Here is a 26800-nt window from a genome sequence, read left to right as displayed (position 1 = left end):
AGTCTCTTTTCAGTGGTACACGGAAACAAGAAGGGGAAATGGACATAAGCTGGAACACAGGAAGTTCCACACAAATGTGCACAAGAACTTCTTTACAGTGAAGGTGACAGAGCACTGGAACAGGCTGCCCAGGGAGGTGGTGGAGTCTCCTTCTCTGCAGATATCCAAGACCCGCCTGGACGCCTACCTGTGCTACCTGGTGTAGGGAACCTGCTTTGGCAGGGGGGTTGGACTCAATCTCTAGAGGTCCCTTCCAAACCCTACAATTCTGTGATTCTGTACCCTCAAGTCTTAAGAGAAAATGAGGGTAATAGGAAGTATACGTTTTGCCCCATCCCTGGAGGCATTCAAGGCCAGGCTGACTGAGGCCTTGGACAACCCAAGCCAGTGGATGGCAGCCCTGTCCATGGCAGGAACTGACTGAGCTTTAAGGTTCCTTCCAACCCAGACTATCCCATGATTCTATGATTTTATGATTAAGGTGTAAAGTGTATTTCTGTAGAAAGCGTTTCCAATGCACATCTAGAAAGAGCTGAACATTTTACTTCTTAAAAGAATCTGGTTAAAAAGCTTGCCTTCCTTCTTTTCCCGGTGGAGCAACTATTTGCCTTGTAGGCAAGCAGAGCAAAAGAGGAAAATGGTGTTTTAGAAACATACAAGTATAAAACAATGGACAGAAAAGCTTCATAGCTCACACTACATTGTGTTGTCCTCTGACTTCAAACCTACTTGCTTCATCTACCCTTTCCTTCAAGCACAGAGTTACCAAAGCAATGTGTCATAAAAGACATATCAGGAAAAACCCAGCACTTCAGTAAAAAGTGAGTAAAAAGCTGTTACTTCTTCCTCCCCCCCCCACATTCCTTAGAAGTTGAGTTAGAACAGAAGATACTTGTTCTTGTACAGCCATATCTGACCCATAAACAGACAGCTGTGATAACATATACATTTTGTAACAGTAAGATACTGGGATCGTACAGAAAACTTTAGGCAAGTATGACAGAAAATAGCATTAGGAAAATATTACTTACCACAAGTTTTCTCTCCCAGGCCTTCTGCACATTCACATCAGGATCTTCTACCCATTGTAAAGAAGTCTTGACAAGCTCCTCTGCTGCAGAAACTTCTTCCTGCTGAAAATAAAATTCCAACTACTAGTCTAACACTACTCATAATTACTCAATTCATAAGAAATGGAATAGTAGATGCGAAATAATATTGTTAGAGGTGGCCCCACCTCTACTACCAAATAAGTTACATTTACTTTTTGTAAAAAGGAGCAAACATGAGCTGATTAATAACACTTGAAGAGGTTGCAATTAAAAGGCTGACAACAGAGCACAACCTTACTCACATAAGCTGGTCTACTGACCAGGTTTTGCATAACAGCCTTAAACTTTTCTCCCGCATATTCAGGTCCCTGAAGTAAAAACAGTACTTCACGGTCCAGCGTTTCATCCAGGGACGTCCATTCAGTTTTGGTAACCTTAAAGACACAAAAGAGCCAGCTAGCTTATTTTGACATCCTTATTACAGACCAGCATCAGTGACATTTAGATTTCTCAGAAGTATCCTAGCATTGTATTTACTAGAAGGTCAGAGCAACTGAAACTTGAAGCCTGCAAAAGCTTTTCAAACACACTGTGTCTTAGAGGTTTCATAGAAGAAAAAAAAAAAAAAGCAAGCAAGCCAAGCTCCTGAATGATCCAACGTAAGTTCCACATCAGAAGTAGACAAGAAGTCAATATGTGCTTTCCCTTACTCAGAAAAGTTTTTACCAAGTGAAGGCAGAACTCCTCCTGGCTTTACAGGTGATTAGGTGGAGTTGCATCTCCTTCAGTATTTGAGAGGTAAACACAACAACTCACTGTAGCTGTGCAGAGCATCAAGAGGTGACAGTACACTACTTCTGAATCCTGCCAAAAATACCTCTCACTCCTGGGCCTGCATTTTCAGTCTTTCACAGGACCTTCTCCTTCCAAATGCTACCTACCTCTTGAAAAATGCAGCAAACACAAAAAGTTGCGAAGTTACAGTGAAGACTTCCAAGGACATAATTAAAAAAATAAAATAAATCCAATAACACATTTGTTATCAAGCTCTGCTGGATAACTTACATCTGAAGAGAAGACAACACTACAAGGATAGGACTCCATAGAATGCTTTTGGGAAGTGGGAATAGAATCGCTTAAAGCAAAAGCGCAACATAAAAGCAGACTGCTGGTACAGGAGTTCTCCACCAGCATACTAAAAAGCTATGAGAAGAGTAAATCAGAGATCAAACTTCCAGTGCATGTGATCAAAGTGCCGTTCACAGAAGTTAACTGCAGAGGACACAGGCAACACTACAGCTCCAACCCAACAGGTGCAGCTGCAGCACAAATATTCAACAGCTTATGCCTGACTCATCAGAATAATGTCCCTCACACTCTTCTGAGTTACTATCAAAAGACCTTAGAAAAATGGCTAGACAGGACTTCCAGATGTTAGGGATATCATTACCATTGAGAGGCAAAGGAATGCTACCTGCAAATAGATGCCCATCATTTTCTAAGGAATAAATTAAATGAAGACTTCAACCTTCTTAAATGTTTACTTTGGTGTTTAGCTTTCTTTTTCACTAGATTTCAAAAAACATCTGACCTCCTGCAAGGCAAGAGTCATTGTTTGTATCCAGTGTAGGCAGTACTTTCTTCATTAGCCTGTTATGTGTTTGATGACTCATCTCCTATCAGTCTCTTCTTCTGCCAGCTAAATAAATGACCATAGCTCTTTCAGATACACATCTGTGAGTGTTTGCTTTGCTTTTATCTGGACTTTCTCCGATATATTTAAAACAATACTCTAACCTTCACATTCTATGCTTATGTGCTAGTACTAATGGATCCTAACTCTGAGATTACCTAACAATCTGCAGAGAATGAGCTTTGTTTTTAACTTATTGATGCAAGACAAGATAAGATTCAATAAGAATCTGATTCACACCTCAGAAGACTGAGCAAGTTCCAGTTCACAGTCCAGTGAATTCATCTCTTCAGGAGTACTACCATTAACTTTGCTCATCAATGGGAAGCTCAAACCATTTCTAAAAGAAAAAGGAGAAAATGAAAACAAGAATCAGTCCTTTTTGATTTTTTCATGAACTATTTTTCCTGGGACTTGCTCTCAATACTCACGAGATCATCTCTTGCTGCATGTGCCGCATGTCCTCCAGTAGCTTACTCTTTTCTGCCCGCAAAGTCTAAAATATATTCATCAGACCTAGTTAGAGAGTTAATCGAGCATGCAGTGCAGCTCAGGATATGCACACTTCCCCCCCAAATAGACAATAAGCAAGCTTACTCCCATACCTCAATAACCGAGGAACACTCTGCAATGGTTAATTTCAGTTCTTTGATGTCCTGCTCCTTCTGCAAAGATAGTGGAGAAAAGCTTTAAAGCATACAACCTGATAAACTAGCACACTGACCTGTAGCTGTAGGTATGTATTTTGTAGTACTGTCTTTTAGTTACAAAGCATACTTAATATTACACCACAGCAGCAAGCTACAAAAGAATGCCTCACCTACTGGCCAATAGAAAACACTTGGAAGACCTTTTCCAGAAGTCCTAGAATTAAGGGCATAGAAAATTGCTTTCCAGGTACTATGTTTTAATTTATCAGTTACCTGGTTGCTGTATCAGCTGCAGTAGGTTAGAAAGAAGCATTCTACATTTAGTTGAAAATCTAAACCATATCATGTATGGGAAAAGTGTGTTTTTTTGTTGTTTTTGCTTGTTTAAAAAAACCCAACTGATCCTTAAAATCCCTTGTTGTGTTCTCCAAGAGGTTTATTCTCATTATCTTTCATGATTAAAGGCACAGAGCATGGAACTTTACAAATTGAACAATGCCTGGAGGAAGGGCTGATGGAGAACATATCAAATGTCATGACAAGACTGAGCTGGTAGAAGTAGCAGCTTTCTTAGTGTTATGCACCAGGCTTCAGTTGCATTATGTGCTGCACAGACAAATGAAACATTTCCTGGAGAAAACAGAACTTGAAGTAAGAGCTCTGTTCTCTCACCCCTTTAATGACTTCTATCTTCTCTTTCTCTTCAAAGACTTGTTTTCAGTGAGCTGAAACTATTTAATCAAACTGATGAAACTTTCTTTTTGAATAAAGAGTTATTTTTTTTTCTTTTTTGTTGTTTTGTTTTTCAATAAAAATACCTTTGAGGTAAGCCCTTGTCCCCCAATCCTTAAATCAATTATCTGCTGCTTTCAAGTTTTCCCACAAGTTTATGCAAACAAATCACCTTGACCGACAGAAACACCCACTCTAGTATTCAGCATTTAATATTACCTTCCTGACAATAGACTAAATAAACACTGAAAAGAAGAATACATAGGCCACACAAGTTTTAAATCATTCAAGTAGGGGAAAGAATGAACCATTAAGCTGCTTCTGGGAGCAGAGGTGAGGGTAGGAAGAACACCTTGCCAGCTATAAAATTATCAGCTGGACCACAATCTGATTCTGTCTTGTCATTATTTGAACTTAAACTATACTCATTTTTGTGGTGAGCTGACAGTCAAGTATTTAATCAGCTGATTCAGAACATCTTCAGTTAAATAGAAACTTCATTGGCCCAGAAAGAGCTTTATACAATTCACTATGCCAAAACCTGCAAATGGTCTTGAGTTTTTGTATTTTATTACAAAATGCAAGTACAAGAAACAGCAGAAAAGTGGTTATCTAGGCTTTCCTGAAGTGTATAAACCTCAATATGGAGGAAACATTTTTCTTTTCCATTGAGTTCTGGATCATTATTTCCATTTTGATATAAAATGGAGTTATTTAAAGCTAATTAGATGATGGAGAAAGATCATTTGCAGGTACTGTCTAGTGAAGGAAGTAGCCTTCAGAAGTCTTTGCACATTTCTTCTGAAGTTTGGAAGTTTGTTTTAAAAGATTCTGATTTATTTATCTATTTTTATAAGGAGCAGCAAATTCCAGAAGCCTTTAGTTGTGCTGACTCACTAGCAGGTTCTAAAGCAGATCTCGCCTACTTTGAAGACATTTATAGGATCAGGTTCTGTTGTGTGAGAACATCGAAAATCAAAGCACTACAGCAAAGACTACAGCCTTGCCTTTTTGCAAAGCATTTCATCTCAGTATTTTCAGTCAAGATGTCAATAAAATAAAAGCAACTAACCTGGATTAAGCTTGCCTCTTTATTCACCACAGTGCTCTCATAGACATGTAACTGCATCTGAAGAGCACAGAGAACAAAGTCATGAGCATGTACTACAACAATTCTATTCTTACCTGGTATGCTTTATCTCAGAGTTCAAATCTTGCATCCAATTAAGTGTTCTAAGGTCTCAACCCTTCTCTCCTCTTGCCTATCTGAGTCAGTAGTGTCAGCAACATCAGCTGAAGCGCAACTTCGTAAAGCATCTCCTCAAACAAGGAAAGGATTTTCTGAAAGTTTAACTTTGATGAATGAAATGTGTGGTTTGCCTATATTAGCCCCGTTTTTAGCCTCCAGACAGCAATTTCCTTTGTCAAAACAACCAAACTGGCCAAGTTCGGACCACACTGCATTTCTTTAACACGCACAGGTTCAGAATTGTCTACCTTCTAGAGAAGGAAGCTAGACTACGGTTCACTCAGGCCTAACTTCTCACATCTCCTGAAATGCTTACTTGAAGCTCTGCTGCACTTTTGGAGAGATCCAGAATCTTCTTTTGAAGTCCATCAGTGTCCATACTATTCCTAATATTCTAAACAGAATAGAGAACATTTAGGCACAGCTGAACAGATTGACAGCTTCTCTTTGAAGAAACTAGGAATAATAACACCTCCACCCCCAAGATACTGCCTACTCTAAAGCAGTAACAGCATTTATGCACATACAAAACTTTCTCCTATTTCTCATGTTTCTACACCTTTCAAAATATGCTGCAAACATGTTGGACAGTAAGAAGGTGCATCGTAATTTTTGCTCAGCTGTTTTTTTTTCTTAAGCAAGTCCTATAAGTTAAAGGTAAAAAATACAAATTTTTAGGGTAAGAAGCTCTATCTTAAGGCATGTATTTACTGTAGACAAGCTTTTAGTCAGAAAGCAAAATTGTAAGGGTGAAATTAACTTGGTGACACCAGCACTTTCAATTCAGTTCAAAGCAGTCTGAATCTCATCTACATGAGCTACGCTTGCCCTACTGGAATAGTTTCCATTTTCCAATTACCCCAAAACACTGTTTGAACTGAAAGACAAAACACCAGAAAATGTCAGCAAGCTTTTCAGGCCTACCACAAGTGTAGGAACAGAAATACACTGTTATCATCTTATAAAGACTGCTTTATCTTATTTACATATATATTCTATAATATAAAAATTAATAGCCCCCCTCTGAAGAGGAGCACAAAAAAGCCCCAAATAAATAGTCTAGAGATAGCTCCATCAGCCTCCTGTGGATCCATAACTGGACAACGACTGATCTTGAGTGGAATCCAGCCACCAGATTTCTTTAGAACAACAGCTCCATAAAGAACTCCTCCTTCAGATCTTACAGGAAGGTAACAGAGGTGAATATCAAATGAAAAGTGTTAATTGGAGGTTATTTCAATATAGAGTTACTGTATTCATGGCTGTACGAACTGAGCTTAGTTCAGTTTGTTTCTAAAGCTTTGAACTTGAAAAAGAAAGTCAAAAGCTGCTTTAATCCCATCCCCCATGTTTCCCACCTCATACCCTTGTTGCTTGCTTAGCCAGTGGAAAGTCTGCAGCATAGTACAAATTCAAGATAAGGACTATTACAGCAAGTCATTCTTGTTGAACGTAAAATATTTTGACAATCCAATTAACATATCAGGCTTCAAAGTCTCACAAAAAAAAATGTATTAGTAATGAGCTTTCAGCTAGACAAGAATATGTACTTGCAAGGTCATCGTTTATTTTACCTCTTCTTGAAGAGAAGCTATTTTGATGACAAGAGATTGATTTTCTTTTTCCTGATTAACAGAAAAAAAAAAAACAAATAAAAAGAAACAGAGCAGTCATTTTTAGTACATCAAGTTCACAATCCAAAGCCAAACTAAGCAAAAGCAGAGCACAAGCACACATGAGGCCCAGTACAAAGCTGTTGCTTCACATTCCTTTGCCTCTCAGAGAACAAGGAGTGCTGAAACTTGTGCAGCTTCTACACTAGCTAAACTCAGAGTGTAATTCTAACAGTTTAAATTCAAACAAAAGTTATACCAATAGATGATAGGAAGAAGGGATTCAAGGTCAGAGAGAGCAAGGGTAGTTATGCTCATGTTTGAATTCTGTTAAGTCTGAAAACCTTGTGTGCCACACCATACTCCTCCATCACTGCTTCCATTTCAAAGGAAGAAACATAGTAGTGTTCTGCTCAGTACCTCCAGTTTAGGGGACAACAACTAAGCAACTTTTAAGCAGAACTAGAGAACTTCTCATATTTCTTCCTCCCACTTTATCTCCTTCTCACAAGGAGACAACTGGGTATAAACAAAACCAGAAAACAGAAGAAAAAAAAAAAACACGCGCAGTGGAGCAGAATAGCTCCTCCGCATGGAAGAGCCTTTTTGCTTTCTTGTAAATACCCATCTAAATACTGGGTGTCCCATCAGCAGCACACAGCTGTGGAAAACCCATTTACAGTTATACCCATGCAGCAAGATAGACACCACTGTACAGCAAACAACATGCATGGAAGCACCACAGAAATATGTTCTCCAGCCTATGCTCTGGCATCTAGCAATACCTGCTAAAGATGCTGCAGCATCAACATCACTATGGGGTGCTTTACATATATTACAGTCACATGGGCTTCACCACTCAAACATCTAGCATGCAATTCAGATGCCTTCACATGCATGTCTCATGCTGTTGGAGAGACGCACAAGTGTGCTGCCTGGTTTCTGGCTGTCTGTTCAGAATAGACAGATGTACATTGGGCCCTTGCTATTGCTACCAGCTGAAGTGGGTAATTCCAAAGGCCCATTGAAGGTTTTGGAAAAACAGATGTGGGCACCTGAACAAAGCCTCCTGCTCTGATGGGTCTTAAAGTAATGTGCAACACCTAAACTTCTGACAGAACACCAACAACTTAAATTAGATGGAGCTTAATGATGGCAACATGATCATCATCAAAAACAGCTCTCCGTGTCAACTTCCATGGTAGACCAGTCCTCTTAAGTCTTTGGTGCAGTTGATGTTAGCTCCATACTTCACACTTCTTAATACTGTGAAACTACATTTTGAACATGTTTAAATGCCTCAGTACCTACTGACACAGGGAAAGTCACATTACTGAGTTTTTGTGGTCTGAATGGTCATGGCAGTGCTACAGATGGCACAATAAATTGTTCAACATAACCTGAGAAGTAGGAGCACCTACCAGCTGTTTATTCTGACAGACCAGCTTCTGCCCCTTCTCTTCCAAAAGGTTCAAGTTGTTTTTTGCTTCTTCTAGTTCTTCTTCCAGTGATTTGGCTTTCAGCACAGAATGCTGGATGCTGTTTGGAGGGAAATAAAACCAAGAAAACTTCAATAAGTTACACTTGGTCATTAGATAGGGCTGTCATACCAAGAACAACGTATTTCTAGAAGCTGTTGGGGACTTATTCTTTGGCACAGATACTTAACAAAAGTTATGGGCTTCACCGTTAAGTAAAGGCTCACAGATTCATTATCCACTTTATCACATCTCTTCCACTCTCACAGTAAGGGATGAGAGCCCACGCAGGCACAGCACTAAAGACAGTGTGCTTTTGTTTGCATCCACCTACAAATCCAGCTTACTGTAGTCAAATACCAGATTAACTTGAGCACAAAAATTTTCAACACTTTATCATTAACTGTTAAGGAAGCCATTTCAATCCAGTTTTCAAGGATAAGCTTTCCATCACTTTCCCCCCCCCCCCCACCTGATACCCTAACCTATATACATATTTAGTCAGTGTGGCAAGGACCTTTCTCTGGCTAGCTCTGGGCTGTACATTATCACCAAGCACACAGTCTTACATGAGGGCACACATCCCACACCAGCAGGGCTGCAGGCCTGTTGTCTTAATATCCCCCGAAGATGTTGGAAATAGCTTGGCAGTTGACATACCTACATCACATTTCAATTAATTGGCTAAGATGAGCATTATGAACTCACTGTAAAAACAGAACTATACTCATGGCATTGATAGTTCCCTTGGCTGTAGCAATACTTGCTAGTGAGATAACACTCTAGTTTTTCAGGGGCCTAGTAGAATAACTCTTACACAGTTATTTCCTCCCTGCAGCAAGCAGGATGAATAGTTCCCCCTGAAAAGGAGCACAGAAGTGGAAACCTTACAGGGCATAACTCTTCTCTTGGTAATATTAAGACTTTTTCCATAGTCACCTCTATTTTTTTAATTTATCCTCCAAGTTTATTATATTTACCCCAAAAATCTGCCTAGATGCAAGTCAGCCTGCACAAACCATGCTTAAAACAAATAAATAAATAAACAAGTAACTGATCTAATAAGAACCAGGAGGTACAGAGCAGAACAAGCAAGCAAGCAAGAGGGTTAAACCTCACAAATGCAACTTTAAGCCAAAAAAGTTGCTGGCATGAAGCACTAGTGAGGCCACAAGCACAAAGCAAGGCTGGACCACTTGGTAGAATATAGATCCACCCACGCTACATCACACAATAGAACAGATGGTGCCAAGGTCTTCCACCTTTTTATTTGTTGGCATAAATTCTCATTCTCTGCCAATAACTTGTTGTTGGTCTCATCCACAGCTTCCAGGGTAAGCTTCAGCTTGTTGTTCTCTTCCTGAAGCTTCAGGTTGTTGTACTGCAGGTCTGCGACACAGGTTATCAAGTCAGATGTCTCCCTGTTTCAGTAGCAAAACCAGAGGGGGGGGGGGAAACAAAACAAAACAACAACATTAAATCAAGGAAAGTGACTGACTCTAAGTTAGACTTTTTAAAAAAGAATCCTGAAGCTGAGTGGCAGTGATTAGAGGGACGGTGAAGAAGCATTTGCAGTCAAAATCCAACGTATCAGATCACATTTAGTTAAGTCCTAAAACCCCACAGACATTAGGAAATACTTCTTAAAGATGAAGTTGTTTTTTTTTTTTTTTTTTTTTAAACTCTCTACAATGAAAGTTTGCCTCCAGGTGAGTATCACATCTGTACACCTGCAGGACAGCACCTTCAGCCTTTACTAACCCACTCTTCAGTTCTAGCTAATACTTCTAACTCCTTGAGCTCCGGCTTCTTTCACTTCTCCAAAACCACCCTGCAACTACACTTTTGACCGAAACTTGAACAAGGATCATCTTTCTGAAGTCCTAAAAGTGAGACAAGTGTCAGAAGGTAGATCTAAAGATTTGTGACTACACAGAGTGCAAAAAGTGATCTTCAAAAATTCCAGTGTTGATTAAGTACTTTGGTATCAACCAAATCTCAGTCATAATTATTATAAAATAACCCAAACAGAACTAATGATCAGATTTTTCAGGATAATAGCTTCAACTATCAAGCACCTAAGAACTTGGATAGAAAAAAGACAACAGGAAAGAGGGAGAGAAAGATTAAAAAGGAAAAACAAAACCCATAATTTTCCCCTCTCAGAAATACTCTGACCACAGGAGGTTAACAAGGTAGACAGGCACAAAAGGACTAAGATATCAACAGGGAAAATTATTACTGTGTTTTTCACTTTGAGTAGAAGCTGCAAGGAAGAATGCAGCAGTATCAAGAGCATAAAGATTTCCACCAAAATAGTTTTCCAAAAGCATCAGCTTCAGTGGGTCTAGGAACTTCTCTTAAGTAATTTGAAGAAAAGAGTACTAAATTTTAAGACAGAACTGCTTTAACAGACTTACATGTCTCCTTTGGACACATCGCCCCCAAATGCCTCCAAGCTTCCTGATGTCACATTCATCCAAATAGGTGTCTTTTTTACTGGAAAAGATTCTTTTTTGGTTATGGAATAAAAACACAAAAAATACACTTTCCTGAATAATATCAGAATAAAATGGTCTGCACCTTCAAAGGTGTTTCTGTGTACTTTAAACTCCAGGTCTTCTATGCTTGCTATTGGTTCCTCAGTAGGACTATCATCCCTGAAATACAGAAGCATCAAGTGACACATCCAAGAGCATGAAAGAGGAACCTGTTGATCTTGCTTACCAACTTGTTTGGCTGAAAGCTTTAAGTATTACACCACCTCATGGTCATGATCCCTTTGTTCCAAAGTACAGGAAGTGCAAACCACCAAAAAACTTTCAACTCTCCCATTTTCACAAAATACTTGAAATAAATTGATAAGAAGCTCTTACCACTTCCTCTTACAGTCTTCAATCCACTCTTTCATGATGGCATGGTATGTTTCAAGGTCCACAGAGACATCTTTCTGATCTGGGTCAAGCATGTTGCACAGCTCTTCAAGACCACTGTCTTCTAGTCCTCGACTCGTTGTGTGTCTCAAATAATCAACTATCTTGGAAACTGCTACTTTTCCTGAAATAGATACATGGGATCACATACCAGATTGTGAAGACTAGTAGGCTAGTGGAAAAAAAGTTGCAAGAAGGCCTCCTACTGATCTACACTGTTGAACACAAGATTGCCCTCTAGGGCTGCCAGCAAGCAATCAATGACTATAGCTCAAATGCTTTTATTCTTCTTCCCCTAACGCACAAGTGTGAAAGTTAAGTTACTGGTTTTTGTGGACTTTAGTTTAAGAAAACAAACATGCCTTATTTGCTGTGTTACTTCATTCAGGCCACTCATCAAATTGAGCAAAACCTGTGACTGACCTCTTACTCAGCTGGACTCTTTATCTAACAATGTTAGTCACATCTGAGATGGAACTTGGAAGATTAACTTCCTGCTCTGAAGCTTCCCAAAGTTATTTCCTAACAGGGAAAACTTTAAGAAATAAATGTTCACTTCCAATATGGCTGATTGTCAGAAATGCTTGCTCCTCTACTTACTCTGCACTGCGATGCAGCAAAAATTACCTAGGGTGGAGGAGAAATGAGAGGAGAAAGGAAGTGATGCATCACATAAAAGAGACATTATATGATGTGCCACATACATACCCACCTAACTAAGGCAGCTACTCTTAACATATCACAGATTGCCATTCCTCTAGCTGTAACATGATCTTAGTTTTCAAAGTTTATTAAATGGAAACTGAAAAACAGCAACAAAGGGCACTGACAAACCTGTATGTTTAATGTCACACGCATGGAATATGGTGGTCAGTAAATCTTCTTCACAGATCAAGCTCACATCATACATGTCATCAGTTTTGGAGCCACATGACTGCTTCTGTCCTGTGAAGGATAAGTTTGCCATTACCAATCTTTATTTGCTCATAGTAATTTTCATGTGTGATACCTTCGAACTGCAGTATTCTTTCTGCAATCGCATATGCACACACATCACTGTTTCAACATGCTTTCAAAGATGACAAAGAAAACAAATAACTTTCACTGTTAAATAACAGCAGGAACTGATGGTAGCCGAGGATTTGAATTTGGAAACCCAGCTTAAGCATCTATTTCTACACACACATATTTGGAAACTCCAGCTTTTCCTTTACTTGAGGTAAATATTACATAAAATAGAACACCTTACAAAACCAGGTCTTTACTTTCTCCCCTCCAATCTTCCTGTATCTTAGTCAGGTTGAGAAAACAAGCAAAGAACTTTAAGAATAAAAAAAAAAAATCCATACATATACTTTGATCTTTTTATATTACTACAATACAAAATACTACACAGATAGCTAAAGCTTCCTCTCCTCAACAAGGAATCAAGAAGTCTGAAGTAGTATTTTTTACTCATGTTTTACATTGAGATTCACATTTCTCAGGGAAAAACGAGATTCCGCTCACCTTTCAGTAGACTTACTAGGTTAGACTTATCCTAAAACATATCGTTACCCATTTAAAGAGTAAAGAAATTAATCTATGTAAGCTTTAAGTCTGCATATTCAGAAGCTTTTGTTTCCAGAACTCTTACCTCTTTCACTCAGAGATAATCTCTTTGGCACAGGGGGATGGATCGCAGGACTTTCCAACTTTTTATCAGATGCAAACAGCAGTAAATGTGGACTGGATGTAATGTGCTTCTGTTCACGATGCACATCCTCAGATTCAATGTTTGCTAAAGCACACCGCTGGTTTTGGGCATTCTCCTCCCTGGATGTGTAGTAAGGTGGAGAACAGCTGTCCATAGAGCATGCTGGATACCATGGGCTGCTGATCCTCTCTTCCCTTCTAATGACAGAGTACGTAGCATCTGCAGCGCTGCAGTCTGAAATACGTCTGGAACAAGGTGACAGCAACTGCAAGTCTGTGGAGAAAACACTGTCACTGCCGGGACTAGAGAAGGGCGGACTGGTACTATTACGACTTCTGAAAGTTCTTTTCTTCAGTATTTCTTCTAGATTTTTTTTTACATTGCACTGTGGACTATCAAAGTTGCGAGACTGAAACTTCGGTATTTGCAAAGCAGGATTAGAGACTTGATCCATCATCTGGATTGATTTGATCTTTCTGCATATACTGTCCACTGGGTTGTGATGCCGTTTGTTAGCACCACGTTCTGAAGACATTATCAACTCCACTGTCTTGCTAAGTGTCTGAAAAGAACCAGGACAAGATGTAATAGTCAGAACAATGGGCATGCATTTTTAGTTCTACTGTAAGCTTTGGTATCAAGGGATGTGAAAATTCTTAGTCTCCATACCAGCTATGACAAAAGCCTTCAACCACAACACTTAGTTCTCCAGGGAACTAGAAGCGTTGCAGATTTGGAAGGGGTGGGAAACACAGGAAAAAAATACATTCTGAAATCTTCCTACTTATTCTTAAATACAACAACCAAGGCCAAGCTGAATGGGGTTGTGAGCACCTTGGTCTAGAGGGAGGTGTTCCTCCCTATAACAAGGGAGTTAGATTCAGATGATCTTAAAGGTCCCTTCCAACCTAATCCATTCTATGATTCTGTAGCCATGCCAAGGGGTAGGGAGAGGGTAAGGAATTAAACATATATATACATACATACATATATATATATACACACACACACACATATATACATATATATACACATACATACATATATATATATATGTATATATAAATTAAAACTCCCCCCTCCAACTTAACAGTTGCCTACCTTTTTAAAGGAAGCAGTAAGCACCTTTACTTCTCAGCCTACTCTATTACAAATTAGATGCATATACATCGAATATAGAACATTATATCAACAAAACATCAGTAAAAATCCACACAACTTTCCTAGCTATTATTTCTGTTCATATTTGTAGCATATGCTTCTTCTTGATCTTATGAGATTGAGACTTGCATTTAACAGCAACTATCCAGCTACTTACCCAAGATACCCCCTACAGCTTTAGGTATTTGTAGAGCTTAATTTCATTCAATTGCAACTTTTTACTCAGAATGAGGATCACAAAGCAAAACAAATTAACATCAGCTCCCCTAGGAAGTTAACACCCCACTTTTCCCTTAGACACCAAAAAGAAAAAAATTTAAACAATTTTTTATTATTTCTTTTATCAAATATATATATATTCCTAAAGAAGCAACACACATCATTTGCGTTTAATATAAGAGTTACTGCTTGTATAATCCTGCAAAGAGGAAAATCACATGCAAGTATTTACGAATCCAGACAGCAAATACTCAGCATTATTTAGTCTGCAGCAAGCTATGTGCATACTAACTGCTTGGTTTTACAGATGGAGATCTTCACTACTTAAGTTTTTTATTATTATTATTTTTCCCTACTGTTCAATCTTTAAGTAGCAACATTTACAATATTGACCACGTCCTTGGTCTGAACAATACCTTAAAAGAAATAACAGTAAGACACTCAGCATGCTTTTTAAAGGAGAAACAAAAAGTCAGCTTTTAACTACTGTTGCAGTTGATTTGCAGGATTTAGTCCTAAAAGCAAAAGCTAGGAAGTAAGGCAGCCTCCTATATTAGTAATATACAACATACTTTAAATGAAAAAACATTAACACATCGCAGTTAGATTTCATTACATTCTTTAAACATACAAATGCCTTCAGATACAAGTAAATGACTATAAAAGAACACCAACCTTTTAACAATAATATCTTTTTTAAGCATTACCTGCATTTCCCTCATAAAAATAAGCATAAGACTTTATACTCACAACAGCAGAATAGGAGACAGAAAAATACCTTTGCTTTCTCTCAGATAAGAATAACACAGGGTAACTAAGCCAGCTTTAGTTGCTTCTCTGACCTGACTAGGACTTAAATGAAGGAACCTTGGTAGTGAGAGGGTTCATCTGCTGGAAAATCACCTTTATGAGGTGCACCTGCTGCTGTCTGCCCCTCAGCTGTCCAGCCAATGGGGCAAGTTGCAAAGAGGTGCAAATAAAATGTCAGCTTGCAACTTTTTTGCTCTCTTATTTTCTTTCCTTTGTGCCTGCTAAGTGAGCTACCCAGACTTGTAATATATTTGGTTTTACTGTCCTAGTACTCTGACTTTTAAAAGGAAAATTATGACAGTTTATTGCTTTGTAGGATCTAAGGTACCCAGGGATGTTTCTCACATCAACAAGCAGTTTTCTTATTTTTCCTCAGTGCTGTAAGCTCTCAGGCAGCAGATCTCACCTAATTTCTCCTGTACAGAAACTGAGCAGAGGATGCAAAAGTCATATAAAAACTCATAGCTCTTGTTAGTTTTTAAAGGAATGCAGAAGGTGAAATGTATGAGTCTCTGTTGCCATCTGATCTGTCCTTGGTTCTGTGAGCAAACAAGTTTTGCAATAAAGACTGCTAGCTCGCTCCTCTTTTCTGCATTATATTCTCAATCAAGATTTGATTTTTAACACTGTAGATCCTTAGGTTTATGTTTTATAACAAGAAATAGAACAGGTTAACACAATGCATTTGAGAGAATTTTATTGCTTGTCACATAAATGCTAACCACGCACCCCACCAGGCTTCTCCATGTCCTTGGAGAAATGGCACCTTCCAGTCTACCACAGGCTACTTTGGCACACCCAGAGAAAACTGACATTGATCTCACTTTGTGATTAAATCCCAAATGTGGAAATGCACTGACATTTCTCTGTTTTGTGGAAAAATGTTAAATAAAAGAAGTAGGCACTGTCATCCAGTAGTGTAGCCAGAGATCAGGTGATGGTGCAATTGGTTCTGGTTTCACTAGCAGGTGGGTGAGTACTGTGATTAGGCACACTTCTTTTCCAGGAGTAAAGCTGATTCTAATAGAGAGGTGCTATCTCCAAGAGCTAGTCAATCCAGCTGAGGGCTTCATTTCTTTTATCTTTGAGCAATTTATTATGTGTACAGGAAGCTTTTTAACTCCTCAGGTTGAAGAGGAGACTTCCCCCATTAAAACAGCACTCACGTCTTCTTGCCAGGAACAAGATGCCTGTTCCCAAGAAGTTCCTCCAGGTGATGATGATACCCATGTAGTGTGCAGCTACCAGAGTAGGCACTGAGCAGGAACAGGGGCAAAAAGTCCTTGCCTATTGAGCTCGTAATCTATATTGAGAAAGATGGAATCAAAAACAGGGGTACAGATACAAGTGTTTCACTCATAGGATCTGATGTTTAATTAGACCCTAATGTGTACTCTCCTAATAGTCACACCAACATGTTATACAAGAGTTAAGCGTGCCACATATTCAAGAGGTGTGAGAAAATATTGAGGACCAACATTTCAGAAGTTTTACAAGTGCTATTATAGAGAGATCCTAAGTTACTAGGCTTCTCTTGAAAATACTCCGAGGTTTTCCACTCAGTCTTTAACACTTTTCTCTACATAAGTATATACATAAGTATATACTTTATATATAAATATAAGTATCCACCCCTCCTGGTATCCATGGGTAAGGAAAGAGACTGCACATTTTATGGATGGAGCTTGTATAGTTTAGGCACTATGTCAAGAATGCGGAGCAGACTGCTTCCATCTCTGACTCCTGACTACCCAGTTATCACTCAGGTTCTCAGTGTAACCTCCACTGTTCCATCCACAGCTTACAACAAAATGTTGGCATCCAGCTGCACAGTGATAGTGTTTATATTTCTTGTCCAGCTCCGTGGTGAGACTGTGTGACAAACATACTGCCCAGCCAAGAGCAGATGACTACATGCATAATGCTTACTGTAGTTGGTAGCCCTATAGGTAACTTCTTGACAAAGACAAGAATGCTTTTTGCCAAGTTTACAGCGAGCCACATAACTTCTGCTAACTTATGTTGTAAATGCATATGCTTAGGTGGTCAGATCTCTTTTCCAGCTTGCAAACTGAAGAAAACTTTTTCAACTGGACTCTTCTTCCTGGTGTTTGCCCCAGACATTTCCATCCATGGAAAAAAAAAGTTGTACTATTCTATGGGTCACTGAACTTCACAACCAGTGCTTCCTTTTGTGATGTTTGCACCTCCCAAATATTTGTTTATTTCTCTTCTACTTTGCAGACTCTGCCTCAAGTAGTTCGATCTTTTAAGATGTTATGGGTAGCACATACAAGCCATAGCAATGCTGCGGTAGATGCTGTTCACATACCAGACGACAGTAAGATGAAACTGTTTAAGAGTTAACGTACTAGGAGGAATGTACGGAAGAAATGAAGATAATAGACAAGGGTCATGGTAATGGTCCATTTGTACCTTGACACTAGAAGAATACCATACTTGCTGATGTATCCACTGGCCACCTCCACACAACAGCTACACCTTTTACTCAAAAGCAAAAAACAGATCACCAGTGTCCTTACCAGCAGTTTAAAAATAGGCAGGCACAGTGACTGCAGCCTGTATTTTTAGGGAAAGATTAGGGAAAATACATGGTCATGATAAAGGTCACTGATGTATGTTTGGCCCCAAAAGGTAAATCTCCACCATGCAACAGCTTTCACACACGTCAGCACTGACTGCCAATCCCAGAAATTGGCTTTTTATCATTTACAGTGCCAGGATAAGCAGCCTCTGCCCTTTAGATCATCTTTAAGAATAAGCATAGGTTATGTTCTTTCTAATAAGGGACCATGCTGCTACAGCGAGCTTCACTCTACTTCCCTCACTTAGAGTATTGATTACATGCCAAAGCCACTTCCTCATTTATGTGAATCAGCTGAGAAATGGCAGGATTGACAATGAGTGTTTCATGTACAGCTCATCACCCCGAAGTCCTGTAGAATTTAGTGTGTTATGATCCGTAACCCAATTACAGGCTACTTCATTTTTCAACAGCACGAGCTTATATATGCCTATGCACATCCAGGGTATGGGCCTTTTTTTCTTTTTGGCAAATGCAAGTACTCTGTGTACATGCGTTTCCTCCTGAAAGTATTGTCTTCTGTTGCAGTCTGCAAGTAAATCATGTCCCACCTGCCATCCCAGTGGTTAGATTTCTGGGAAGAGTGAGATGCCCATCTTCTCACAGTCTCATGGCAAGAAAGCTACAAAGGGAGAACAAGTGTCTTTGAAATTTTAATCACGGAGGTAGAATTGACAAATCTGGAGTTCCTTGTTCTGCACACAGATTTCTTATTTCTTTCCAGGGAAATGGTTTTGTTAAAATACCTAGGCAACTTAGAATCCTCTCTCATAGTGAAACTAAACAGATTCAAAGCTCTAAAGTCACAAAGGCACTAAGAATTTAAGGAAACAGAAAATCTATTTTCTTTAGCCTCTGCCTGATTCCCACGCTTTTTGGTTTAGGATTATGAAGGTCCTAATGTTAGATCACGAAAGAAATTTAATTGGGGATTGGATTCATTTCACTTGATGAGGTCTGTGTAAAATGCCACCTGTCTAGGCTCTGTCTGGAGCCAATGAAGAGAGACAGACATCTTCAGATGGGAATTCAGTTCTTCCCTCCTAATGTCATAAGCTCTGCAGCCAGCTGTGTTACAAGGTCCTTTTTCTGTCCACTGAGTGGTACACTATAGAATCGCTTCAGTTCCTAGTCACAAGGAAACAGTGACACTTTAGGTACCTTAGGATTCCTACCTACCCTCCAGCTCCTTCTCAACAAGGTCTTGGGTCTCTTGCAGGTCCTCTGTGGTGCTGCAGGTGTCCTGCATTGTGTTTAGACAAGGTAGCCTGTCTCTTGCTAGTGACTGAAAATAAACCTTACACTTTTAGACACCTTACTACCATTAAGAAACCCAACGTGAGAGCATTAAAGCAGTTTTGACCAATTTAAGAGGATGCTGTCAAGGTCCTGCATTTGCTCTTGAGATGATGGTCACCTAACCTTACAGTAAGCCAGTTTAGGGTCTGACCTGTCCAGCTGACCTCCCTGCTGTCTTCTGGGCAGTGACAAACAAGCTGCAGTTGCTACGAGAAGATGACAACATGGCAACAGAGCCGTGTTCACAAGAGAGAGTGGGACTCCAACACCACCAAATTCAAGAAGCTCAAGACTACAAAAAGCGGTCAAAAGAAAAGAAAGGCTAAAGTTTTCTTTCTACAATGTAGTAGTTATCTAAATTGTTTTCCATATCTCCCATTCTCTTCCTCTTCACCCTCAGTTCCTACAGGAGAAATAGAGCTGATTGCCTCCATAGCCTGTGTAAGCTTGTTTCATTTCACTGGCAGGAGAATGGGAGCTTGTTTTCAGTGCCTAATACATTCTGGTTGTTTTCCACAAAGACAGTCATTGTGAAGACACTATATTTTACACTGAGAAGTAGTGAATTTTGGGTGTTAATTTTCACAGACTCGGTTGTGTGTTGTGATTTTGTATCTTCAGTCTGTGCACAAAGAGCAGCTTCGAAGCAGCTACAGGAGGGAGTATTTGAGGAGCTGTATCTTTTTCAAGTCTTTGCTTTTTAAAGATCTCATGGATGCAATGCATTACCCTCTCCTAAGGCTAAGGGTTAACTGTCATCAAGAAAATTCTCTGATCTGTCAGAGCATGAAGAAAATAGCGAGGAAAATGTAAACTTCACATTGAAGAAGATGCAAGTAGAGTACATTCTGCTGCATAAATGTCCACCTTGGCATGGCCTTTTTAAAGGATAGAGGCACAATGGCAGTTCCCAAACACCATGAGAACTGCATGAGATCAAAACCGAAACTTCTCTTTAATTTATTGCATCCATGCCAAAGCAAGCTGCAGCTAATGTGAGTTCTGTACATGGGATGACCAGCTCTGGCTGGAATCAACACAGAACAGAGCAAAATTCCCTCAAAAGCAGGAGAGCAATTGTACCTTCAGTAGCGGTGTCCTTCAGAGCAGTCTAATACAGATACCTCATGTCAGGGAAAAGCTCCTAACAAGCCTTAACATTGCCTCTTTATATATCTTCATTCAGACTGCACACACATGAGCATGCATTTGTCACACATATGGACTGACTTGCATTTTCGCTGCTGAACAAGCTGCTTCTGTCTGTGAAGCTTCCACAGTAAACTTGTTATTGTTCAGTCTTCTAATTAGCAAATTTCCCACTTCCCATTTGTACCTTTTCCCCTTCTGATTCTCTTTCTCATTTTACAAAGGAAAACAATGAAGATAAAAACATCAGACTCAGAACCAGCAAGGCTAGGTACCAGGGTGAGCTCTTTGTCTGACCAAAACAACTACACATGACTGTGGCAAGTCCAACGATCACTTAGAAGTAGCTTATAGAAATGATTTCTCTGGCTCCTACTTCCTGCCTTTCTTCTGTTATCTGCTACACCACTTGACCTCTTCAAGCCCATGATCTGGCTTTTACTCCAACCAATCCATGAGACGGCAAAGGGTTGGTGTTTGTTTTTTTTTTAATGTTTTTTTGTTCGTTTGTTTGTTTGCTTGTGTTGTTTCTCAGCTTTGTATTTTCATTTGTGTATAAGAAAACCACATGCAAGAGATTGTTAGAGAAGCAAACAAGAGGCTGCATCCTTTGAGTGTATACTTGGAATACCCTCGAGCTAGTAACATGGGATATGCCACCCATATGCATGTTATGACTGGGAGTAACTTACTACCTTTTCCAGATATCAAAATGGATAACAACCTAATATATGTTAGATTATCCTGGGTAAATACTTATTATTCATATTAATACCTGCTTCTGGACACAGTTATTGATCATCTGGCAAGAAAGTGACGTTGTACTGTAAACGCACATAGATGATGCTGATGCATTCAGAAAGTATTCACCTGGCTAATGGAGTGCATCTCCACACGTGTCTGTCTTTCCATCATTTCCTTCACTTCCTGCAAGACTACAGGTCTCCCTCAGGAGCCATTAGGCATTCTACTTCTCCATCTACAGAGCTGACAAGAGATCCCTTTGGACTTCTTCAGCCCACCAGAGAAGGGGAGGGGACATTCACTGTGAAGATTTAAAAAGGTACCCCCAAACCTTTAGGAGGTCTTGTGACACATTATCCCAAGAAACAAAGACTGAAGATCGGCTACTTCAGTAGGTATGAAGGTGAGTGAAACTCTTGGTTATGTGGGTAACATTTATTTTGCAACTTAAGATTTTTCATGTGAGTATAATATTTCAGGAACTGCAGTTAGTAATTTTAACTTTTAAATAGCAAAGAAGGCATATACACATAGTTATATTCGGTGGGTTTGAAATCACTGCATTAAAAATAATAGCAAAATGCGATCTAAAAGATAGGATGGAATAAAACACTGTGAATCACAGAGCTAGGTGCTCTCTGACGCCCATCATTGTTATTGATGCTCTGCAAAACAAGCAGACATGCATTTTGTTCACAAAGGATTTATGCTTGGTGCTTTCATTTGCATGTGCTGCATCAGCAAACAAGTTCAAAGGATCCAGTAAGCAATCCTCTTGACATGTATGTAATCGGGATGGAAGCAAATAAGATGTTGAGTTTAAAAACTTTCTTTTCCTGAGGAAGTAGTGATGTGCTTTCCCTGTTTTTGTTTGTAACGGCGAGCCCCCTATGTTTGCTTATTGTCTGATTTCTGTCTTCAGGCTTGGTAAAATCAAGATGTACTTTATATCATACTTCCCTCCTAGTCTGTACACTATTCTCACTTCTGCAGGATCTAGTGTCCTTGCAAACAGAAGCACAAAAGGTGCTTGACTCAATGGCAGTTCTCAACTATATGGGACCTTTAAGAAGAACAGAGTAAAAAGAATAAGTATGTTTGATTTAACATTCATCCTCCCATTAGATCACAGTATTGAAGATGAGATAGCCAGAGATCATGGTGAGGTTGGGCAGCAAGACAGGGAGAGAGAAAGAAAATATCCTCACATTTAGATGTGAAGCTGAGAAGATTTACAGATCTATAAAGCTTTTCCTGTATTTTGTGGTTCTTTGCTGTGCACAGGGACTGCGTAAACTGACAGCATCTGTGATGGCACTGTTCCTTGCAGTGTCCTTCCTATCTTTGTCCTGGAGTGCTCCCCAGGTAAAGAGCTGACTTGGGCTGAATGCACAGCTTCTATCTCACAGGTCGGTGCTATTTAATACTTGTACTTGTTAGTAATGTCATACAGTGCTGACATCTCTCTTTGCTCTTTTATTGTCATAAAGGCTCAATTCCAAAGGAGAAACTGGACTCCTCAGGCTATGCTCTATCTGAAGGGTGCACGTAAGTCCTAAGCTCTTTAAATTTTGAGGAGATAACTTTCTATACCATTGGATTATTCCTGATCTGTTTGGCTTTGCACAAGCAGTAAATTCCTGACAATACTGCGGAGGTAGAAGTTCTGAAGCCTGCCAAGATGTGTTTATCGTTATTTCTTCTTGTCTTTGAAACAGTGACATTGCCAGTACTATCATAATTTTTTAAAGGAATCCAAATGAAGAAGGCAACTATTGGAAGAATAGCAAACCAGAAAGTAGTGAAGATATATGTCATTGGAAGCTCAATTGTGAAACCTACTGAAAAGGCAACTTCCTTAACTGAAATAATCTTAAAGAAGATTTAATACATATTTGATACATATCATTCCTTATCATTATTCAGGCTTTAATTAAAACATCTTCTCAAGCAATAGGATAATGCATGTACCTACTACAAGCATCTTGCATTACAGCCAGTATTCAGATTGCTAGTGACCTTTTTTAAGGAGAAACTGGTTGTCAGACTTATCAGTATAGTGGTATTCAGGCTGTGCAAATTAACTTCTGAGTTTCTGTTATTAGAACAGAGTTAAAGCAGCATTCAAAATAATGTTTTGAGTCTGAGAGGTCTTGTTCTTTGATGCAGACCCACAACATTTAACAAAAACATTTCTGTTCTTAAAAATTTGATTCCAAACTGACTCAGTTAGGAGTCAGTTTAAGAGACTGTGTTAAGAGAACAAGGTGCTTTCCAATTACAAGCACAATACATATACATATAAACTACAAAGAACAGTGAGTGTAACACCGTATGAAATAAATTCTGTTGCTGTAGAAATTATTTCTATCCATGAAAGCAAAGAATTCAGCCCCTTAACTTTTTTCCCCCAAACTGACTAATGGACTGTATTGCTTTCATACCAAGCTTCTTCTGGTTCTTTTTCAGTTTATGTAGAAAAATTCCTTTAAAAGCAATACTTCATAGGCCAGCAAAGAGGCTGAAAGTTTTTGATTGGATAGCACGGAGGAATGACTGAAGAAAACTCTTCCACACTACAGCTCCTAAAGCAGGATAATACAAGCATGGAAACTTTTGGAACAACTCTTTCGTGGAATAAAAGATGTTTTGGAGTGTTCTGGTTCAGGATGGGCTATTGTTCATTCCAAAAGTCCTCAGGGGGAATAAATGCACCCAATTTTATGCTTGTAGAATTACTGCTGCAATTTTGTGTTTTGAAAAGACTAGTTTAGTGGTCATAAGGTATCGTTTACATCAGATTTGGGAGGTTGTTTACACCCTTACCCACTGTTCTTGTAGAAGGACGTCGATTCATCTCAGATGAGAGCCAGCGAAAGGATCTGTATGGCAGAATGCAGCTTGGTAAGTATATGTGCACAGGTACATATAACATTGATCTTTGCTCAGATTAGAGGAGAAATCTGTGAGAACAGGAGAAATAATTTTGCTTTCCTGGAATCTGATTCAAGGAAGCAATTATGTAACTTGCTCTCATTATACACTTCACTCCAAAAACCATATGAAACACAAGACCATGTGCCTGGTTCTCCTCTCTTGTATACCTGTGTGACTTCACTTCCATAAGTGGTAATGTTCCACACAGATTGGGTGTCAAGAGGGATTAGCATCAGTGCCTTCGATTTTCTATTTTCATGAGAAAGAAAAATAAATCAAATCAAATTATTAATTACGCTGAACAGAAAAAAAATTGACAAAAGTAGACAACATTATTCCATGTCAGACAAAGGACGTAACTTTGTAGCAAAATAAGGAATGCATGAAAAAAAGAAAGCATTCTCTTTACTTTCTGAGGAATTTCAAAAGAACCTCCTTCAGCAAGAAATTGATATGCTCTTATGTGTTAGGCATTTATCAGCCTGGTTCGGAGCACATAATGTTGTAAAGGAGACAACAATATTTCTCCTTGGGCCTCTAGCTGTAGATCCAAAAAAAGAAAAGAGCAATATAATGAAATTTCATCAAACACAACAAACTGAGTGTCTCTGATTTGTTTTTTAATCCTAGAAACACGCAGCCAAAACACAAATCCTTTATCTCTTTCTGAAGCTTCAGCACTGTTACTTAGTTCCTTACGGAAAGCCCAAGAAGGTAAACATATGTTCCATTTTAAAATGAGCTTTTAAAGGGAGGTTATAAGTACTTTTAATGTACCATTTAGTAAATGTACTTACAGGTATGCTTTAGTAAATGTATGTAACACTTTAATCTAGAAACTTGTCTTTAAATATTATTCCAACAGAGTGAATTATATCAAGTTGTACATTTACATAGGCTAGAACAAGAATAGGAGAAGTTACAGTATGTAAACTTTTATATATTCAGCTTTTCATCTGCTTTTCAGATTGCCTATTTTGAATTAAGAGGTAGAATTAACAGAAAACACTGGGGTTTGGACAAAATATACGAGCATTTCTGAAGATAAAACAATGAAAGTGTCCTATATGTGTGCCAACAAAAAGAGAAAATTCTCTGAAATTCACAACTGATAAATTTTAGTGGTATTTTCCTACCTGCTGTTTCTGTTCCAAAAGAGAAAGTGTATGGCAATAGACCCTTGATAAAAAAGGTGACATCAGAGAGATCTATGCAAGACTAGCAGCTTGTTTGGACAGTACTTCATGGAATAACACTGAAATCATTGTAGTAGTGGACTAACAAAATAATCAAAGATAAAATTGCTGTCTTTAAAATGTCGTAGCTAATCAGTTTAATGTGGCTACATTACACTAGGGCTGTTCCTGAGGTATATCTATATTCTGGAAACTTGGAGTGATTGAACATTCCTTTATCTAAAACTTATCTTTCCCCATTGTGTCTTCTCTTGCAGTGGAAGAGGAAAACAGTGACCACCCCGGCTACCTGATGGATAATCTATCAAAGTGGTGAAATATTTGAAATTTCTTTAACATTTGTACTCCATCTACCCTGAAACCACACGATCTGTGTAAACAGTGCTTCATCTCCACTTAAGTTCCAAAAAGTTGACGTATATATTCATTGCAACATTTTGATTTCAAACTGATTAAAATTTACCAGTTCAGCCAAAGAAATTATTTGTAAAGTTCCTGTCTTGTTTAGGTAATTTTGTATGCCTCATCCAAAATTTAAAATCCACTGTACCTTCTTAGCTGAAAGGATGAATGCATTGATATTACTTCATTAATATCAATTTTTCAATAGTCATAGGATAACCTTTTACCACCTTCCACCCAGCTATGTATTAAAGCCTTTTTATTGATGATAAAGGTAGGTTCCTTTACCACTTCACTGCTGGCCCTGTAAGTCAACACAGGATCAGGGCGCCAAGTAATGACCGTGGCATACAGACACTTCTGTTGTCAGGAGGCGTGGTTCTTCTGGAGCTGGTGGGGGCTTACTAGTTACAAATCTAGTGCCAAACATGGTAACTGGTACATAGATTATTAATTGCATCATCATCGTACCCCTTCGTCAGCCTGTTTTTTACACTTTAAAACTGAAATTATACATAAATTGGGTAATTACCATTCCATGCTGATAAGGATGTATGGAACATTATTTACATAGCATTGGGGTCTCACTGGTAAGCCCTCTGTAGTTCTCATGTAATTGAAAGTCACTACATGATCCTTGCGCCCAAGCAATTACATTTTACTTGTTCAGTCTTTACTCTTGGTCATGCACTTCATCTTTTAAACACTACTTTCCACTGATCTTTTCCATGACATTGATAATGAATTTTGTTAACGCACACACGCTACAAGGTTGTTTCTCCTCAACATAAAGAAATGAAATTAATTTCTATCATGGGGCCATAGGCATTTTCAGTAGTTGTTTATAGTTTATATCACTGCATGGAGGAATATAACAGAATAAATCAAAATCTCCTTGTCTGCTTATTTTCAAACACTGATGTACCTATCAGTAGCAGTGTATGCCATGTGACAGAATGCATTCATCACGTACTGCATCTAAAGGCCACCAGAATCTTTACATTCATTTAATTACTGCTTATTTTAAACTCTACACTGAATGTCTCAAGTGCATCTAAAGTAATTATCAGTACAAGTGCTAAGACAAAAAAGTACAAACATGCCTCTTTTGACTTATGAGTATCATGAAATTAATATATACCTAAATGTCTCAAAGACACAAAAACTGTTCTAATCGCATTC

General features: G+C 38.8%; 2 protein-coding genes across 2 annotated transcripts in view; one reads left to right on the top strand and one right to left on the bottom strand.

The window, feature by feature from the left end:
* The window catches only part of IRAG2 (inositol 1,4,5-triphosphate receptor associated 2), a 38441-nt gene extending 23247 nt beyond the window's left edge, over nucleotides 1-15194 (bottom strand). Inside the window, exons 1-16 of the mRNA XM_072327220.1 lie at nucleotides 15184-15194; nucleotides 13037-13658; nucleotides 12235-12345; nucleotides 11344-11524; nucleotides 11051-11127; nucleotides 10888-10966; nucleotides 9730-9888; nucleotides 8411-8528; nucleotides 6951-7001; nucleotides 5693-5770; nucleotides 5200-5256; nucleotides 3351-3410; nucleotides 3177-3241; nucleotides 2986-3085; nucleotides 1373-1486; nucleotides 1032-1133 (exon numbers count right to left, since the gene is read on the bottom strand). Coding sequence (XP_072183321.1) covers nucleotides 1032-1133; nucleotides 1373-1486; nucleotides 2986-3085; nucleotides 3177-3241; nucleotides 3351-3410; nucleotides 5200-5256; nucleotides 5693-5770; nucleotides 6951-7001; nucleotides 8411-8528; nucleotides 9730-9888; nucleotides 10888-10966; nucleotides 11051-11127; nucleotides 11344-11524; nucleotides 12235-12345; nucleotides 13037-13658; nucleotides 15184-15189 — 1980 coding nt within the window. The 5' untranslated portion in view covers nucleotides 15190-15194. The remainder of the gene's footprint in view (nucleotides 1-1031; nucleotides 1134-1372; nucleotides 1487-2985; nucleotides 3086-3176; nucleotides 3242-3350; nucleotides 3411-5199; nucleotides 5257-5692; nucleotides 5771-6950; nucleotides 7002-8410; nucleotides 8529-9729; nucleotides 9889-10887; nucleotides 10967-11050; nucleotides 11128-11343; nucleotides 11525-12234; nucleotides 12346-13036; nucleotides 13659-15183) is intronic.
* A 6181-nt stretch (nucleotides 15195-21375) lies between these two features.
* SPX (spexin hormone) lies at nucleotides 21376-26518 on the top strand. The gene is made up of 6 exons (XM_072326650.1): nucleotides 21376-21486; nucleotides 22368-22448; nucleotides 22574-22631; nucleotides 23925-23987; nucleotides 24651-24734; nucleotides 25474-26518. The coding sequence occupies exons 1-6, from the start codon at nucleotides 21481-21483 to the stop codon at nucleotides 25530-25532; spliced, it is 351 nt and encodes a 116-aa protein (XP_072182751.1). The 5' UTR covers nucleotides 21376-21480; the 3' UTR covers nucleotides 25533-26518.
* Nucleotides 26519-26800: the final 282 nt, after the last annotated feature.

The sequence above is a fragment of the Excalfactoria chinensis genome, chromosome 1 (genome assembly GCF_039878825.1).
Source record: "Excalfactoria chinensis isolate bCotChi1 chromosome 1, bCotChi1.hap2, whole genome shotgun sequence".
Taxonomy (NCBI): Eukaryota; Metazoa; Chordata; class Aves; order Galliformes; family Phasianidae; genus Excalfactoria; species Excalfactoria chinensis.
This window is presented reverse-complemented; position numbering and strand designations above follow the sequence as displayed.